At 70.2% G+C, this 15,682-nt stretch overlaps 1 protein-coding gene across 1 annotated transcript; it reads right to left on the reverse strand.

Moving 5' to 3' along the window:
- Positions 1–518: 518 nt before the first annotated feature.
- On the reverse strand, positions 519–14,744 carry MYO1G (myosin IG). Its single transcript, XM_054726073.1, has 22 exons — positions 14,591–14,744; positions 13,183–13,391; positions 12,974–13,067; positions 12,266–12,431; positions 11,467–11,520; positions 11,092–11,187; positions 10,850–10,969; positions 10,188–10,397; positions 9,942–10,087; positions 9,504–9,618; positions 9,243–9,413; positions 8,994–9,064; positions 8,350–8,424; positions 8,104–8,236; positions 7,797–7,963; positions 6,813–7,020; positions 3,850–4,073; positions 2,866–3,010; positions 1,678–1,782; positions 1,483–1,596; positions 876–1,030; positions 519–740 (listed from the first exon to the last, which is right to left on the reverse strand). The coding sequence occupies exons 1-22, from the start codon at positions 14,683–14,685 to the stop codon at positions 584–586; spliced, it is 3,030 nt and encodes a 1,009-aa protein (XP_054582048.1). The 5' UTR covers positions 14,686–14,744; the 3' UTR covers positions 519–583.
- Positions 14,745–15,682: the final 938 nt, after the last annotated feature.

Consider the following 15,682-nt stretch of genomic DNA (forward strand, 5'->3'; position numbering starts at 1 on the left):
AGGTGGGGTGTGCGGTCCCCCCAGGCTCCCACCCTGAGCCTCTGTCAGCCGGGGATGCCCACAGCTCTCAGCAGCCTGCACGGCCGCCTGCAGGACCACAAAGGGCGAGGCCGCCTGTGTCCGGGCAGCTGTGTCCACGTGGGGGTGCGCGGTGGGGAGGCGGGGCGGCTGCAGCCCCCCAGGCCGGACCTCCAGGCTGGGCAGACAGCAGCTCTCCCGGGGCAGGAGCGGCCGGACACGGACCAGGCAGGAGGCGACCCCGAGTGCCCGGGACAGTGACAAGGGGAAGCCTCAGAGGGCTGAGCCCTTCCGGGAAGGGTCCACGTTGGGGGGACAGTCTGGAACCCACAGCGGGGGACGGGGAGCCGCCTGGGGTGGAAAGGACAAGGTTTCCTCTCAGACCACAGGGGTCAGCAGAGATGCTGGGTGGCATCTGCCAAGCAGGAGCGACGTGCACCCACAGACACAAGCCCACGGGCAGGGTGATGTCCTTTATTGCCCGGCGCTGGGGCTCTCAAGGGGCGGGCGGGCGGAGGGCTCTGGCTGCTGGGGAGGGGGGCTGGCGGCCTGCACACAGAAGGGCTCAGCCGCTGGGCCACAGGAGGGCGAAGGAGCCGCGGCTGCAGCGGAAGTCGGGCTGGGGCTGCTCCGGCCGGGGCTCCACGGACACCAGGCGCCGGGCGCCGCGCTGGCTCAGCGGGATGCAGTCGGACACACGGACCTCCAGGGGGCGGCCCTCCCTGGAGCGGACGGGAGAGGTCAGGTGCGGATGGGCAGGGGGCGGGCAGGCCAGCAGGGGGACAAGTGGGCGGGCGGGGCGACAGGCAGGGGGCCAAGCCCCGAGGGCCCAAACCCCCCTCGGCCGCCCAGCTCACCCCTGGCAGTGTGCGGCCAGCACGCCCACCAGCTCCCCCACGCGGTTGTCCAGCGGCGGCCTCGAGCGGTGCAGACACACCACCAGGTCGTCCTGACCCTTCGCGTGCAGCACCACCAGCTGGTCCCGCCCGCTGGTCACGCTCAGCCCCGTCACCTGGGGGGTCAGGGTCAGGGTCAGGGTCAGCAAGTCCTCCTCCGACCCCCCAGGACCCAGCCTCTGGGGCCCACCCGCTGCTCCTCCGTGGGTCCCCAGGTCCCCTTCCGCCGGCCGCACTGGTGGGGCTGAGGGCTGGCCTTCCAGTCACCCCAAGCACCCGCCCCCCGGGTCTGCCACAGGGACCTGGACCGGCCTGGGCCAGTCCTTGCCCCGGGGGTACAGGAGCTGGGGCTCCGGGAGCCGGTGAGCCACAGGACGGGGGAGTGGGAGATGGCCCAGCGGGAGCGGCACAGGGGTGGGGAGAGGCCACCTGGGGCTGAGCAGGGAGTGGTGGGGACGGGGCTGCTGCTGGGGGAGGAGAGGAGACTGTTCTAGAAAGTTCCAGGCACCCCGGGCAGGCGGAGGGGAGGGGAGGGGCCCACCCGCTGCTCCCGCCCCCACAGGCTCACCGAGTCCAGGGGAACGGCCCGCATCACCCGGTACTGCCGGGCGGGCTCCAGCTTGTACAGGTGCCGGTCGGTGAGCAGCAGGGCGCGGTCCCGCCTCTTGTTGAAGCGGTTCACCTTGGGGCGGGCGCTGGGGTCAGTGCCACCACGGGCACCCAGCCCCGCCCTGTGGTCCCGCCCCCACCGCCCGCCGCTCACCTTGCGGACGTGGCTGGAGAAGAGCACGGCCCCGAAGCCGTCCTTGTCCCGGAGCGCCTTCAGGCGCTGGGCGAACAGGCTGCAGGCGGCAGGGTTGTCCGCGGCCTGAGCACAGAGGGGCAGCGTGGGACGGGGTCTGGGACCGTGTTGCACTGGCAGCCCCGCCGGCTGCGTGGCACAGCCACCCTCACCTCGGAGCCCGCGTCGGGCCGGGCGGCACCGCCCTTGCTGGGCCACCCCCGACACGGGTCCTGAGGGCCAGCACAGACCTCACAGCCCGAGGGGCAAGACGTCAGGTTTCCGCCCTCCACGCCGGCCCCCGCCTGCTCCTCGGGCCCCTGGGCCTGGGCAGATGGACGCTGAGAAGGCAGCAGCCAGCGGGGACCCGGCCCCCCCCCATGCCAACGCCCACCTGGCCCAACCCAGGCCCCTGGCCTCAGCTCCTGCAATCCAGGCCAGGGGCCTGCGGGCAGCACCCACCCACGGAGGGCCAAGGGGAGCCCTGGCCGGGGTGCCAACCGGGCTTGGGGGGCCGTGTCTGAGGACGGGGTTGGTCTGTACCTGAGAATGGGGGGCGGTGTTCTTGAGAATAAGGGGGTCGGCCTTAGAATGGGGGGAGGGAATGGGAACAGGGCAGAGGAGCAGGTGCTACTGCAGCCCAGCCCAGTGGCTCTGAGTGAAAACAGAACCGGGCGTGGCTCAGCTGAGCGTCGACCTATGACCCAGGAGGTCACGGTTCGATTCCCGGTTGGGGCACATGCCCCGGTTTTGAGCTCGATCCCCAGTGTGGGGTGTGAAGGAGGCAGCGGATCAATGATTCTCTCTCATCATGGATGTTTCTCTCTCTCCTTCTCCCTTCCTCTCTGACATCAATAAAAAAAAATATTTAAAACAAACCAACCAAAAAACCCCACCATGCTCTGGCCAGTTTGGCTCAATGGATAGAGCCTCAGCCTGTGGAACAAAGGTCCTGGGTTCGATTCCCAGTTGTGGGCTCGATCCCCAGTAGGGGGGGTGCGGGAAGCAGCCGATCAATGATCCTTTCTCATCGTCATTGATGTTTCTCTCTATCTCCCACTCCCTTCCTCTGAAATCAGTAAAAATGTATTTTTAAAAACAACAACAACAAAACCCCGTAAACTCCGGAGGAGAGGCCCCCGGCCCGGCCCGGCCCGGCCCGGCACTCACGGAGGACAGGTAGTCCCGCAGCCAGGCCCGCCGGCAGCCCCAGTCCGGCCGCAGCTCCTGCAGGGCCCCCATGGCAGCCACCTTGGCCTTGATCTGGGCCATGTCCGAGGGGGGGATGTTCTTCACCAGCTGCCGAGCCCGCCACCTGCGGGGACAGGTGCTCAGAGGGGCCTGAGCAGCCCACGTCCCCCCCAGGTCCTGCCCCTCACTCTCAGCCTGGCCCTGACCACCGGGCATGACCCAGCCACCCCTCCTGCTCTGAGCCTGCTGGTCACCCTGTGGCCCTCCTCCCGGAGAACTCCTACTCAGCCTGCAGAGCCCCCACTCCCAGCCCCAGCTGCCCCCCTCCCTGCAGGCCCGTGTCCCCTCCGATGCCCAGCGTGGTGGGACCGCAGGGTCTGCTACCAACTGTGGAGTTCTGGCCGGTGTGGCTCAGTGGGTAGAGCGTCGGCCTGCGGACTGAGAGGTCCGGGGTTCGGTTCAGGTCAAGGGCGCATGCCCGGGCTGCGGGCTCCATCCCCAGTAGCGGGGGTGCGGGAGGCAGCTGGTCCATGATTCTCTCTCATCACGGATGTTTCTCTCTCCCTCTCCCTTCCTCTCTGACGTCAATAAAGACATATTCCCGGTGCGTCCAGCGGGCCGCGCGGGGCTGGGAGTCCGGGTCGGGGTACGGGCCGCCCGGGGCTGGGAGTCCGGGTCGGGGTACCGGCCGCGCGGGGCTGGGAGTCCGGGTCGGGGTACGGGCCGCGCGGGGCTGGGAGTCCGGGTCGGGGTACGGGCCGCGCGGGGCTGGGAGTCCGGGTCGGGGTACGGGCCGCGCGGGGCTGGGAGTCCGGGTCGGGGTACGGGCCGCGCGGGGCTGGGAGTCCGGGGTCGGGGTACCGGCCGCGCGGGGCTGGGAGTCCGGGTCGGGGTACGGGCCGCGCGGGGCTCGGAGTCCGGGTCGGGGTACGGGCCGCGCGGGGAGGAGGAGGGCGGCGGTACCTGCCGAAGAGCGCGCGGCAGGCGTCCTGGAACGGCTGCAGCACGGCCGGGGGCGGCGGCCAGGCCAGGTCGCGGCCGAAGAGCGGGGGCTGCCGCGCGGCCTGGAACCGCCGGTGCAGCTCCGCCAGGTGCGCGCGCACCTTGTGCCTCCGGTAGCAGCGCATGATGGTGTAGACGGCGCGCAGGCGGCGGCAGCGCCACCGGGCCAGGGTGCCCCTCCAGGCCTGGGGGTGCGGGGGGAGCGGGGACAGGGTCAGGGCGGACCCGGCCAGGCCCCGCCCCTGGAACGCCGCCGGGCTCAGGGGCAGCCTCTGCCCTGCCCCTGCCCTGCCCCCCGCCCCTGGCTCCCGGAACCGCCCACCGGGCCCCGCCCCAGCCTCTGCCGGCTCTGGGGAAAGCTGCTCACCTGAGCCAGGCGCTTTACTGAGCCCCCCCCCCCCCAACACACAGCTGGGGACCCAGCGCCCCCAGGGAGGAGGCGCAGGAGCAGATGAAGCCCTTCCCACCTGGAGGTGCCCACCTGGACTCTGACCTCCCCCACCGCCCACTCCCGGGGACCCCCAGGGCGGGCATCCCCGACTACAGCCACCCGCGCCCAGACCAGGCGGCCAGGCGGCGGCCCGGGGGCCACAGTCCAGACGGACTTAAGCCATGTCGCCGGATCGCCACTTGGGACCGAATGGCACACGGGAGGGTGGGGAGGCTGAGGGGGAGGCGCCTGTCGGCAAGGATCAGCGAGAACTCGCTCCATCCCACGGTCCTGGACACAGTGCGTCCCCGTCTCTGGTCCCGGCCGGGTGGCCCATTGGCCTTCGCACCAGAGGTCCAGGGTTTGAGTCCGGGTCAAGGGCACACACCTGGGTTGCAGGTTCGATCCTAGCTGCCCCTGTTGGGGTGTGTGGGAGGCAGCCAATCGGTGTGGCTCTCTCACATCGGTCTCTCTCTCTCTCTCTCTCTCTCTCCCACCCCTCCCTTCCACTCTCTTAAAATCAGTGGAGAAACATCCTCACTCCTTGGGTGAGGACCTAAGACACACAAATGCCTGAGTGTTAGAGGGAGCTGCCGAGTGCCCGTCCCTGGGTGGGATGCTGGGTTCCGGGTGGAACCGGTAACAGCGGGCGCGTGTGGAAATAGGATGCGGCCCACGTGGCCGGTTCTGGACGGGAGGACACATGGTGTCGGGTGGAGTTCCGCCACAAAGGTGGCTGCCTGCCGAAGTGCTACTTTGTACATCAGAAACGGCAGACCTGCTGTGAGTGTCTGTGGGGTGAACAGCGAGGTGGGGAGACGGGGACGCAGACACGGGGTGGGGCGCACGACCTAGCGACGCAGTGAGTGGCGACCTGTGTGAATCTTTCAGCTTTTCTGTCGGTTTGAAAAGTGAAAAGCAAAGGGCTGTGGGAGGGGTGGACAGCCACTGTCCTCTGGAAAAAGTGCCGTGGGCCCGTGAGCACGCCCCCCCCCCACGTGCACGCCCCCCTCCCCACGTGCACGCCCTCCCCCTCCCCCACGTGCACGCCCCTCCCCCGTGCACGCCCCTCCCCACGTGCACGCCCCTCCCCACGTGCACGCCCCTCCCCACGTGCACGCCCCCCCCCCACGTGCACGCCCCTCCCCCTCCCCACGTGCACGCCCCTCCCCACGTGCACGCCCCTCCCCACGTGCACGCCCCCCTCCCCACGTGCACGCCCTCCCCCACGTGCACGCCCTCCCCCACGTGCACACCCCCTCCCCCCGTGCACGCCCCTCCCCCCGTGCATGCCCCTCCCCCCGTGCACGCCCCTCCCCCCGTGCACGCCCCTCCCCCCACGTGCACGCCCCCCTCCCCACGTGCAGCCCTCCCCCACGTGCACGCCCTCCCCCACGTGCACGCCCCTCCCCCACGTGCACGCCCCCCTCCCCACGTGCACGCCCCTCCCCCCGTGCACGCCCCCCTCCCCACGTGCACGCCCTCCCCCACGTGCACGCCCTCCCCCACGTGCACACCCCCTCCCCCCGTGCACGCCCCTCCCCCCGTGCACGCCCCTCCCCCCGTGCACGCCCCTCCCCCCGTGCACGCCCCTCCCCCCACGTGCACACCCCCCTCCCCACGTGCACCCCCCTCCCCACGTGCACGCCCCTCCCCACGTGCACGCCCCTCCCCCCGTGCACGCCCTCCCCCACGTGCACGCCCTCCCCCACGTGCACGCCCTCCCCCACGTGCACACCCCCTCCCCCCGTGCACGCCCCTCCCCCCGTGCACGCCCCTCCCCCCGTGCACGCCCCCCTCCCCCCGTGCACGCCCCTCCCCCCGTGCACGCCCCTCCCCCCACGTGCACACCCCCCCTCCCCACGTGCACCCCCCTCCCCACGTGCACGCCCCTCCCCACGTGCACGCCCCTCCCCCCGTGCACGCCCCCCTCCCCACGTGCACGCCCTCCCCCACGTGCACGCCCTCCCCCACGTGCACACCCCCTCCCCCCGTGCACGCCCCTCCCCCCGTGCACGCCCCTCCCCCGTGCACGCCCCTCCCCCCGTGCACGCCCCTCCCCCCACGTGCACACCCCCCTCCCCACGTGCACGCCCCCTCCCCACGTGCACGCCCCTCCCCCCGTGCACGCCCCTCCCCCCGTGCACGCCCCTCCCCCCACGTGCACACCCCCCTCCCCACGTGCACGCCCCCTCCCCACGTGCACGCCCCTCCCCACGTGCACGCCCCTCCCCCCACGTGCACTCCCTCCCCACGTGCACGCCCCTCCCCCCACGTGCACGCCCCTCCCCCTCCCCCGTGCACGCCCCCTCCCCACGTGCACTCCCCTCCCCACGTGCACGCCCCTCCCCCTCCCCACGTGCACTCCCCTCCCCACGTGCACGCCCCTCCCCCTCCCCACGTGCACGCCCCTCCCCTCCCCACGTGCACGCCCCTCCCCACGTGCACGCCCCTCCCCACGTGCACGCCCCCCACCCCCCAGGCCCCGCAGCACCTTCTGCAGCAGCAGCACGATGATGGGCACCAGGCGCGCGCGGCTCTGCTCCAGAGTCACCAGCGTCCGCGGCGAGCGGATGAAGAGCTTGCTGCGCCCGAAGGCCACGTCCCCCTGCAGCCCGTGCTGCTCCAGGAGGGCGCCCACGGCCTCGCGGTCCGAGCCCAGCAGGTGGTTGGGCCACGTGTACTCGCAGGTCATCTTGTACCTGTGGCCACGGCAGGCGGTGGGCGCCAGGCCCTCCCCCCCCCTCCCCCGCACGCCACTCACACACTAGCCCCGCCCACACCCACACTCGGGCCCCCAACAAATCCCACCTGACCCTACCACTGCTCTGCCCCTGCCCCTGCCCCTGCCCCTACCCCTGGCCCTGCCCCTGGCCCTGCCCCTGCCCCTACCCCTGCCCCTGGCCCTGGCCCTGCTATGCCCCTGCCCCTGCCCCTGGCCCTGCCCCTGGCCCTGCCCCTGCTCTGCCCCTGGCCCTGGCCCTGCCCCTGCCCCTACCCCTACCCCTGCCCCTGGCCCTGGCCCTGCTCTGCCCCTGCCCCTGCCCCTGGCCCTGGCCCTGCCCCTGCCCCTGCCCCTGGCCCTGGCCCTGCCCCTGGCCCTGGCCCTGCCCCTGCTCTGCCCCTGCCCCTGGCCCTGGCCCTGGCCCTGGCCCTGCCCCTGGCCCTGCCCCTGGCCCTGGCCCTGCCCCTGCCCCTGGCCCTGGCCCTGCCCCTGGCCCTGCCCCTGGCCCTGCCCCTGCTCTGCCCCTGCCCCTGGCCCTGCCCCTGCCCCTGGCCCTGGCCCTGCCCCTGCCCCTGCCCCTGCCCCTGGCCCCTGCCCCTGGCCCTGGCCCACTCCTGTGTCCCCGAGGGTCCGTGGACTTGGACCCGTGGTCACGGCAAGTCCGCTCCCGCGTGCAGGTCTGAGAAGCGGCTTCCGGGACCCCGTCTCCCTTCGCCCCTCGGACCCACGGGACGGGAAGCGGGGTGTCTGTACCTGAGCAGGAAGCGCGGGTACGGCTGGCGGGAGGCGAAGCCGGCCCTGCGGACCCTCACGTTCTCCAGGAGCCCCAGGTAGGCGACCTGGTGGCGGCAGTGCGCCTCGTCCAGCCGCGCGGCCGCCTTGTCCTGGTTGGGCTTGAGGCAGCGCACGTAGAAGGGCTCCTGGGGGGCGGGGGGCGTCTTACCGGGGACCCCCCGCTGCGGGGGGCTCAGGGCGGAGAGAAACCCGCCTCTCCCCCACCCAGGACGCGCAGGGCGGGTGGGGGCGCCCAGGAGGCCCCGGGAGGAGGTGGGGGGCGCACCTTGGAGGCCAGGTTGTCCACCAGCGCCACCATGGAGTTCTTGAAGAGCGTGCCGGCCGTCAGGGGCCGCTTGGTCACCTCGGTGATGTCCTGCTGCCCCTCCGGCCACATGGCCCGCAGCGTGGGGTCCGCGCTGTGGACACGGGCACATGGAGCGGCCCTCGGGGAGCCCCCCCCCCCCCCCCCGTGAGCTGTAGCTTTCCCCTGCGGGCAGGGCACCCCAAGCCTGCGGCCCCGCGCACTCACCTGTTGTACAGCAGCCGCTTGAAGTCCTGGAAGAGGGCGTCTCTGTTCTTGTCGATGAAGCCCAGCACGGAGTACCTGGGGGCCGGCAGGCAGGCAGGCGTGAGGGCCGCCGCCTCCCCTGCCCTGCCCTCCCCTCCCCTCCCCTGGCAGTTTCTCCTAAAGACAGTCCAGCGGCTGTGCCCTGGCTCTGGGCCCAGACCTCCCAGCCCTGGATCCTGCTCCAGGCGTACATGCTGTGTGACCTGGCACAGTTACCAAACCTCTCTGTGCTCAGGAAAGCGCCTGGGCATCAGCAACTGCCTTACAGCCAGGGACTCCCAAGTCATGGTGTGTGTGTGTGTGTGTGTGTGTGTGTGTGTGTGTGTGTGTTTGAAATACATTTTTGTCCTGGCTGGTTTGGCTCAGTGGATAGAGTGTCGGCCTGCAGACTGAAGGGTCCCGGGTTCGATTCCCGGTCATGACTGGCTTGTGGGATCGAACCCCAGTGGAGGGGGCGTGCAGGAGGCAGCCGATCCGTGATTCTCTGTCATTATTGATGTTTCTATCTCCCTCTCCCTTCCTCTCTGAAACCAATAAAAAATACATAAAAATTAACCAAAATGGAGGGGCAGAAGGGAGGATGGAAGGTGCCATGGGGACCTTACGTGACGTCGCCCGCGTAGTGCTTGATCCGGAAGTCGCGGCCGAACTCCATGGTCTTGTCCGTGGGGCAGAGCTGTGGGGGGACGGCCAGGGTCAAGGGGAGAAGGGGGCCTGCAGGGCGGGGGGCAGTCTCGCAGGGGAGGGGGGGCTGGGCCACACCACGGCCCTGCCGAGATGCCAGCGTGACGCCCGTGGGTGCAGGCCAGCTCCGGGACAAGCGGGGGGTGGGGCGGGCGGCCGCGGGCGGGCACCTGGCGGCTGGTGTAGTGCGGGTGGTGGCGGTGGTGCGTGTCCAGGCTCTGCAGGAAGATGCGGTCGGTGATGGTGCCCGCGCTGCAGCAGGCCTCGTCCAGCACGGCCAGGATGCCGCGGTGCGGCCGCTCCACCAGGTCCACGATGGTGGCGTTGTTGAAGAACTCCACCTGGGAGAGGGAGAGGGGGTAGAGCGAGCGGGGGCTCGGGGGGGGGGGGCTCCCCGCCAGGCCACGGGCGCAGGGGCGGCGGGCACTCACGCTCTGCCAGGCAATGCCCTCGCGCTCGTACTCCTCCTGCTCCTGCTTCAGGATGAGCTGGATGAACAGCTGCTGCAGCTTCTCGTTGCAGTAGTTGATGCAGAACTGCTCGAAGCTGGGCCAGGCCGCCAGCGTCATGCTCGGCCCGCGGGCTCCCGCCGCCTGCCCGCCCCAGCCCCAGCCCAGCAGCGCCCTGAGCGAGCTCGCAGGGCCCAGCGCCAGGCCCCCTTCCTTTGCCCCCAGCGAGGGGGAGGGGCTCAGGATTTCCCCTTCCTGGGCCCCACGGACCAGGGAGCGGGGGCACCGCGGAGGCGCTTGGCTATGACCCTGGGGTCAGGGACCAGCCAGGACGGACACCGGACATCTTACTCCCCAGCCAACCCAGCTCCCCGGGACGGCGGGGGCCCTGGAGGTTGGGGTCGGAGCTGGGTCCCCCACCTGTTGACAGGGAACACTTCGAAGCCGTAGATGTCCAACACGCCAATGACCGTGTCCTTGCCATCCCGCCGGGCGTCCCTGCCCCGGGGTTCCATGACGCCGTTGATCCGGTTCACCACCCACTCGAACAGCCGCTGGTACACTGCCTGGGGAGAGCCGGGCTGGGCTGCTTCAGGCTGCGTTTGACGTTGCCTCCCCCAGGAAGGCCTCCCGGGTTCCTCCCCGGGCTGCCCGTCCCCAGGGTACCTTGGCGCAGGCGTCCCGGGCGTAGCTGGCCTCGGCCGCGGTGTGGCCCTTCTCAATGACCTCCCTGCCCCCCGAGGCCACGGTGCGGGCCAGCAGGCAGCGCAGCACCTGCCCCCTGGGGGTGGCCGTCAGCTCGGCCACGTGGTCCACCAGCGCCTCCTCAGCCACAGCCAGCTGCCCCTCCTCCATCTCCACAAACTCGATGTTTCCCTGGTGGCGGGGAAGCGGGGAAGATTCAGGCTGCACGGGCCGGGGAGGAGCTGGCATGCCTTTGCCCCCAGGAAGAGGGAAGGGATGGCAGGGACTCAGCCCGAGATGAGGGGGCCCCCAGCAGCCAGAGGCTTCCTGCCAGCCAAGCGAGGTGGCTCTGTGCTCCCCCCCCACTTGCCCCCGGCTACCTCAGAGAGGACGAGGGCTCAGAGCAGCCTGCCCAAAGCCACCAGCCCTCAAGCGTCAGAAGCACCAGGCAGGTCCCAACGCTCGGCTCCCGGGTGGGACTGCCCTACCTGCTGGGTGGGCTCACCCACCCGACACGGACCAGGCAGCTTGCAGGCCTGCCCGCCGCATCCTGGGTACGGATGAGGCCAGGCTCCCCCCGCCCCCGGGGCGGCACGAGGACAGGACGGCGGGTGGAGGTGGCCCAGCCCAGGCAGCAGGCTCACCAGGTGCAGGATGGCAGCCAGGATCCGGCGCACAGACCCCATCTCCTCAGCGCTGAAGCCGATCACCTGCATGGCCTCCATCACCGCCCGGTGGTGGCTCCTCTCCTCGCTCTCCGAGGCCTGGGGGAGAGGGGGCTCAGCACCCGGCGCCTGCTCACCCACTGCATCCCGCCCCGGCCCTGCAGGTGCCTGACGGCCACCCCCCAGCGCTGGGCGCCCGGCGTCCGCGGAGCCCCACTCACGCTGAGCCCCGCGCCCTGGCGGGTGAAGCTGTACAGGGCCGGGTTTCTCTGCAGGTGCAGCTCCCGGAGCTCTGCGTCCTCACAGCCTCGCAGCACCTGCGGGACACACGGGGTCAGGCCGGGCAGCACAGAGGTCCCGTCAGCCCGGACCCCGCCCGCCAGGGAGCTCGTGGCCGCGTGGACACCGCCCTCGTGCAGGGAGAGCCCCCTTCAGGCTCAGACGAACTGTGGACACCACCAAGGTCCAGGCAGAAGGCACCTCAGGGGCAGAGGCAGACGTGCTGTGTCCAGGGAACCCCCCCCCCCCCAGCGAGAGGGGGCCGAGAGGGGGCGGGGAAGGGCTGCCCTGTCGGCCCACCTGCCCGCCTGGCTCACCTGGTAGAAGGCGTGGAAGTTCCTCTCCCCCACGTGCTGCTTGAGGACCCGAGACTGAGGAGAGAGGGGGAGCGGGCGTGAATGGGCGGATGGGGACCCCCAGGGCACAGGCGCAGAGCCCGAGGCAGTGAGGGAGCGAGCGGCTGGCCTGGCCACCGGGCGCCCACCGGTGCCTCTGGGACCTCAGAGACGCGAGCCCTGCCCAGGGCCTGGGCCTTACGGAGGCCTGGCAGCACAATTCTCTCAACATCTTCTTTTCTCTCTTTATTTTAATCCTCACCTGAGTATACTTTCCATTGATTTTTAGAGAGAGTGGGAGAGAGAGGGAAAGACAGAGAGAAACATCGATCAGCCGCCTCCTGCACGCGCCCTGACCAGGGCCCAGGCCGGGGAGGAGCCTGCCACCGAGGTATGTGCCCTTGACCAGAATCGAACCCGGGACCCTTAGGTCTATAGGCTGACACTTGATCTGCTGAGCCAAACCGGCTAGGGCGTAACCCACCTTTTCTTTTCTTTTCTTTTTAAACATACAGGCTAATTCATATTTATGTATTTTTGTTAATCCCCACCTGAGGACACTTTTCCGCTGATTTTTAGAGAGAGTGGAAGGGAAGGGGAGAGACATGGAGAGAGAACCATCCACTCGTACTGATTGGTTGTGTCCCACACGTGCCCAGACCAAGCCGGGGGATGGAGCCTGCCACCGAGGTACGTGCCCTTGACGGGAATCGAACCCGGGACCCTTCGGTCCGAGGGCCCACGCTCTGCCCACTGAGCACACTGGCCAGGGCCCACCCACCTTCTCCAGCAAGTAGCTGTGGATGTGCCCCCCGACGGGGTCGCCCTTGAAGTCGAAGTTGATGTCCATGTACTTGCCGAAGCGGCTGGAGTTGTGGTTGCGGTTGGTGCGGGCGTTCCCGAAGGCCTCCAGCACGCAGGTGGACTTGAGCAGCACGTCCTTGACCCTGAACGGGGCGCAGGGCGGGCTGCACGCAGGGACCTCGAGCCGGGTCCCTGTTCACCCCGCGGTGTCCCGGGCCGAGCCCCGCCCACTTCCCCTTCATCCTGAGCCACCGGAGAGGCCCACCGGGGCCCTGGGCCAGGCCGGGCCGGGCCACCTCCGCCTCCCCGCCAGCTGCAGCCTGCAGCGAGGACCTGGGTCTGGACCCTCCGCCTTCGACCTCCAGCGGCCGGGGAGCAGCTGCTGGCCACGGGTGGGTGCTCTTCCCCACAAGCCCCACGTCACTCCATGTCACAGGAAGAGCAGGCTCCCCCACAGGAAACCGCTCCTCACGGCTGGGGAGCAAGCCCTGATTTCCAGCTCCGGCCTCACCGGTACCTGGCTGGGCTCCCTGGGCCCCGGCAGGCCACCTTCTCCTCCGCCCCCCTGCCCCCGCCCGCCCCGGCAGGTGCCCCTGCGCGGAGCCGCCCCTCCCCTCCCCTCGCCCGGGACTTGGACTCGGGTGCCTCCTGCTGTCCAGTCCCCGCCCAGCCCGGCCGCCCTCACCTCTCCACCTCGGCCCTCTGGCTGGGGTTGGTGACGGCCGCGATGTACTGCATGATGTGCTTGCTGGCCTCCGTCTTGCCCGCCCCGCTCTCCCCTGCGGGACGGACAGAGGGACAGGCAGGATGGGCGGCCCCTCGGCCGGGCCCACCTCTCCTCTGTGTCCAGTCACCTCCCACCACTCAGAACTGACGCTGCGGGCCGGGCGGTACCTGAGATCACGATGCAGGTGTCCCTGGCCCGGCGCTTCATCGCCCGGTAGGCGGCGTTGGCCACGGCGTACAGGTGGGGCGGCCGCTCGTACAGCTCGCGGCCCTGGTACCTGGCGATGGCCTCGGGCCCGTAGAGGGGCAGCTCCTGGTAGGGGTTCACCGACACCAGCACCTCGCCGATGTAGGTGTAGATGCGGCCCTTCTCGAACCTGGCGGGGCGGGGCCCTCCTCAGCCGCAGGCCACGGGCCCAGCACCCAGCTCCCGGGCCCTGGCCCACCCGGGGGGAGGGGGAGGGTAGCCCACCCCCACGGCGCTCCATGGGGTCCTGACGGCACAGGAATAGGGACCACCCATTTTATGAAGGGACTGGACTGCCCAGAGCCTCCCTGGGCAGGCAGAGCCAGCAGGTAGGAAGGAGACGGGGGCTGGAGGCAGAGGGAGGGGCCTCCGCTGTTTCCTGTTCGTCGGGGCCTGGGCCTGGGCGGGGACCCAGTGGCAGAAAGGAGCCCCACCCAGCCCCACCCAGATGCAGGGCCTGGGAGGGGTGCAGGGAGGGAGCCCCCAACACCTCTGATCTCTCAACCCTTCCCTTCAGGAACCAGCCACCGGCGGGGGTGCCTGCATCTCGGGGAGCCTGGCGGGCCTGCCCCGGGGTGTGTGGGAGCTGCCGTTTCCCCGGCACCCGTCGGGTTCCTCTTCCTCAGCCACCTCGCCTCTGACCGCGGGGTTCCCTGGCTACACCCTCTCCCGGCACCCAGGACCTCGCGGACGCTTTTTCTGGGGCACGCTGAGCAGCTGTGGCCCGGCTCAGCATCTGGGTCGGGACGGGGAGGGGGAGCCGTCCCGTGAGCTGGTTTGTGTGAATGAGCTGCCGTCATGCCCAGCTCAGTGCCACAGAAAGAGCTCACTCTGTCCTCCAACTCCACAATCTGCCAGGGGCCTGCCTTCCGCCCACCCCGCTGCCCAGGGCGAGGCCCCGCTGCCCAGGGCGAGGCCCCGCTGCCCAGGGCGAGGCCAGCTCCTGGCAGCCCCCGGGCACCTCCTGATCCGGCTCCTCCCTTGGAAGCTGTGCCCTGCAGCACCCACACTCCCCCGAAGACTCATTCAGCTGCCCACTCCCTCAGAGCACCCAGGGCTCAGCCGGGCCCCACGAGGGGGATGGGTGCCCACCCGTCTGGGAGCTGCTTTGGGTGCTGGGCAGGAAATCATGGGTTGTGTGGGAGGCAGGGGCCTGGGGAGTCGGTGCCAGAACTGGCCAGCCACCTGGCCCTGAGGGGTCAGTCCTGCCTGGCTGCCACGTCCCCCTGCAGTGACCCAGGCCCAGACGGGGGCCTGGGTGGCTGTGTCTCCCCCCCAACCCCCGCCACCCCCATCAGGGACCCGGGAGAGGGGAGCGGCCGGGCCCACCTGAGCTTCAGGTTCTCCATGAAGTCCTCCATGGTCACCTGGTCCAAAAGCACAAAGTCCGCTTTGCCGCACTCGGGGCCTTCTTCGTCCTCCATCCTGCCGGGAGCACCAGAGCCCAGGCCAGGTCGCCGACCTTCCGGCGCAGGGCGAGGGAGCAGGCCCGGCCCCTGCCCACAGCGCTCCCCGCTCCGCCTCCCGTGTGGTGAAGTAGGAAGTGGGTTCTGGCCCGGGAGGGGCTGCCTCCCTCCCTGCGAGGGGCTCTGACCCCTGCTTCCTGGGCGGGCCCCTAAGTGTGGGCCGGGCAGGCGGTTCCTCCTGGCCCCGAGGAAGCCCACCCCATGTCCAACCCGCCCTCACCCAGCAGCCTCGCACCCAACAGGGAGCGCCCTGCAGCCCAGGGGGAAGATTCCGGTCACCCCCCCACCCCCACGTGGCTGTCAGCTCTGCCCCGGGCCTGGCGGGAACAGGGTGGGCACAGGGCCCCCTGGTGCCCTGGCCTTTGGGCAGGGCCCAGGCAGTAACAGTCCTTGGAGTGGAGACGCCAGGACGTGAAGGACAAGACCCGCTTTGCCTGGGACCTGCCGTAGGGCGGGCGGGGCCGTATTCACCTGCCCTGGCGTGTTCCAGAGGCCGGTCCCTGTGCCGGCCGCCCAGCGAGCCCTCAGTGGTCCCCTCGCTCTGCCCCCGGCCGCAGTTAGCAGCCGCTCAGTTTTGTGCCTGAACAGCATCCTTGACCACGGTGACCTCTGGGCGGGGCAGGTGGTTCTCGGCGTCCTTCCCTCGACAGGGCGGGCTGCGGGTTTCCCAAACTCATCCATGGGATTCTGCACTCAGAAAGCTGCTTTACTTAGTAATTGTCTTTCCATCAACTCCCTTCCTAAGCTCTGGAATAACGGATGTGCAGTCTCCACCCCCTCAAGTACCTTAAGACAAACACAAACTTAAGCTGAAAAGTGCTTATCCACGTGCGGATAAACCTGGTGAGCTCCCAGAACAGCGTTGGCTCCACCCTGGGGTCCCCTGGGGCACCCCGCCCGCGGTGGGCTGGTGCTTTTGAAGGCCTTTCCCGCCCGAAGCCGCGGAGAACCTGGG

Source organism: Eptesicus fuscus, chromosome 14 (assembly GCF_027574615.1).
Source record: "Eptesicus fuscus isolate TK198812 chromosome 14, DD_ASM_mEF_20220401, whole genome shotgun sequence".
In the NCBI taxonomy this organism is placed as follows: domain Eukaryota; kingdom Metazoa; phylum Chordata; class Mammalia; order Chiroptera; family Vespertilionidae; genus Eptesicus; species Eptesicus fuscus.

What these genes read in the sequence shown, in the direction of transcription:
- MYO1G (XM_054726073.1), bottom strand. Translation starts at nt 14,685, where the DNA reads ATGGAGGACGAAGAAGGCCCCGAGTGCGGCAAAGCGGACTTTGTGCTT. An exon ending in CCCGGGACGCCTGCGCCAAG is followed by an intron (nt 10,088 to 10,187) that starts GTACCCTGGGGA and finishes GGCTCTCCCCAG; the next exon opens with GCAGTGTACCAGCGGCTGTT. An exon ending in CTGGCCGCACACTGCCAGGG is followed by an intron (nt 741 to 875) that starts GTGAGCTGGGCG and finishes CGTCCGCTCCAG; the next exon opens with GGAGGGCCGCCCCCTGGAGG.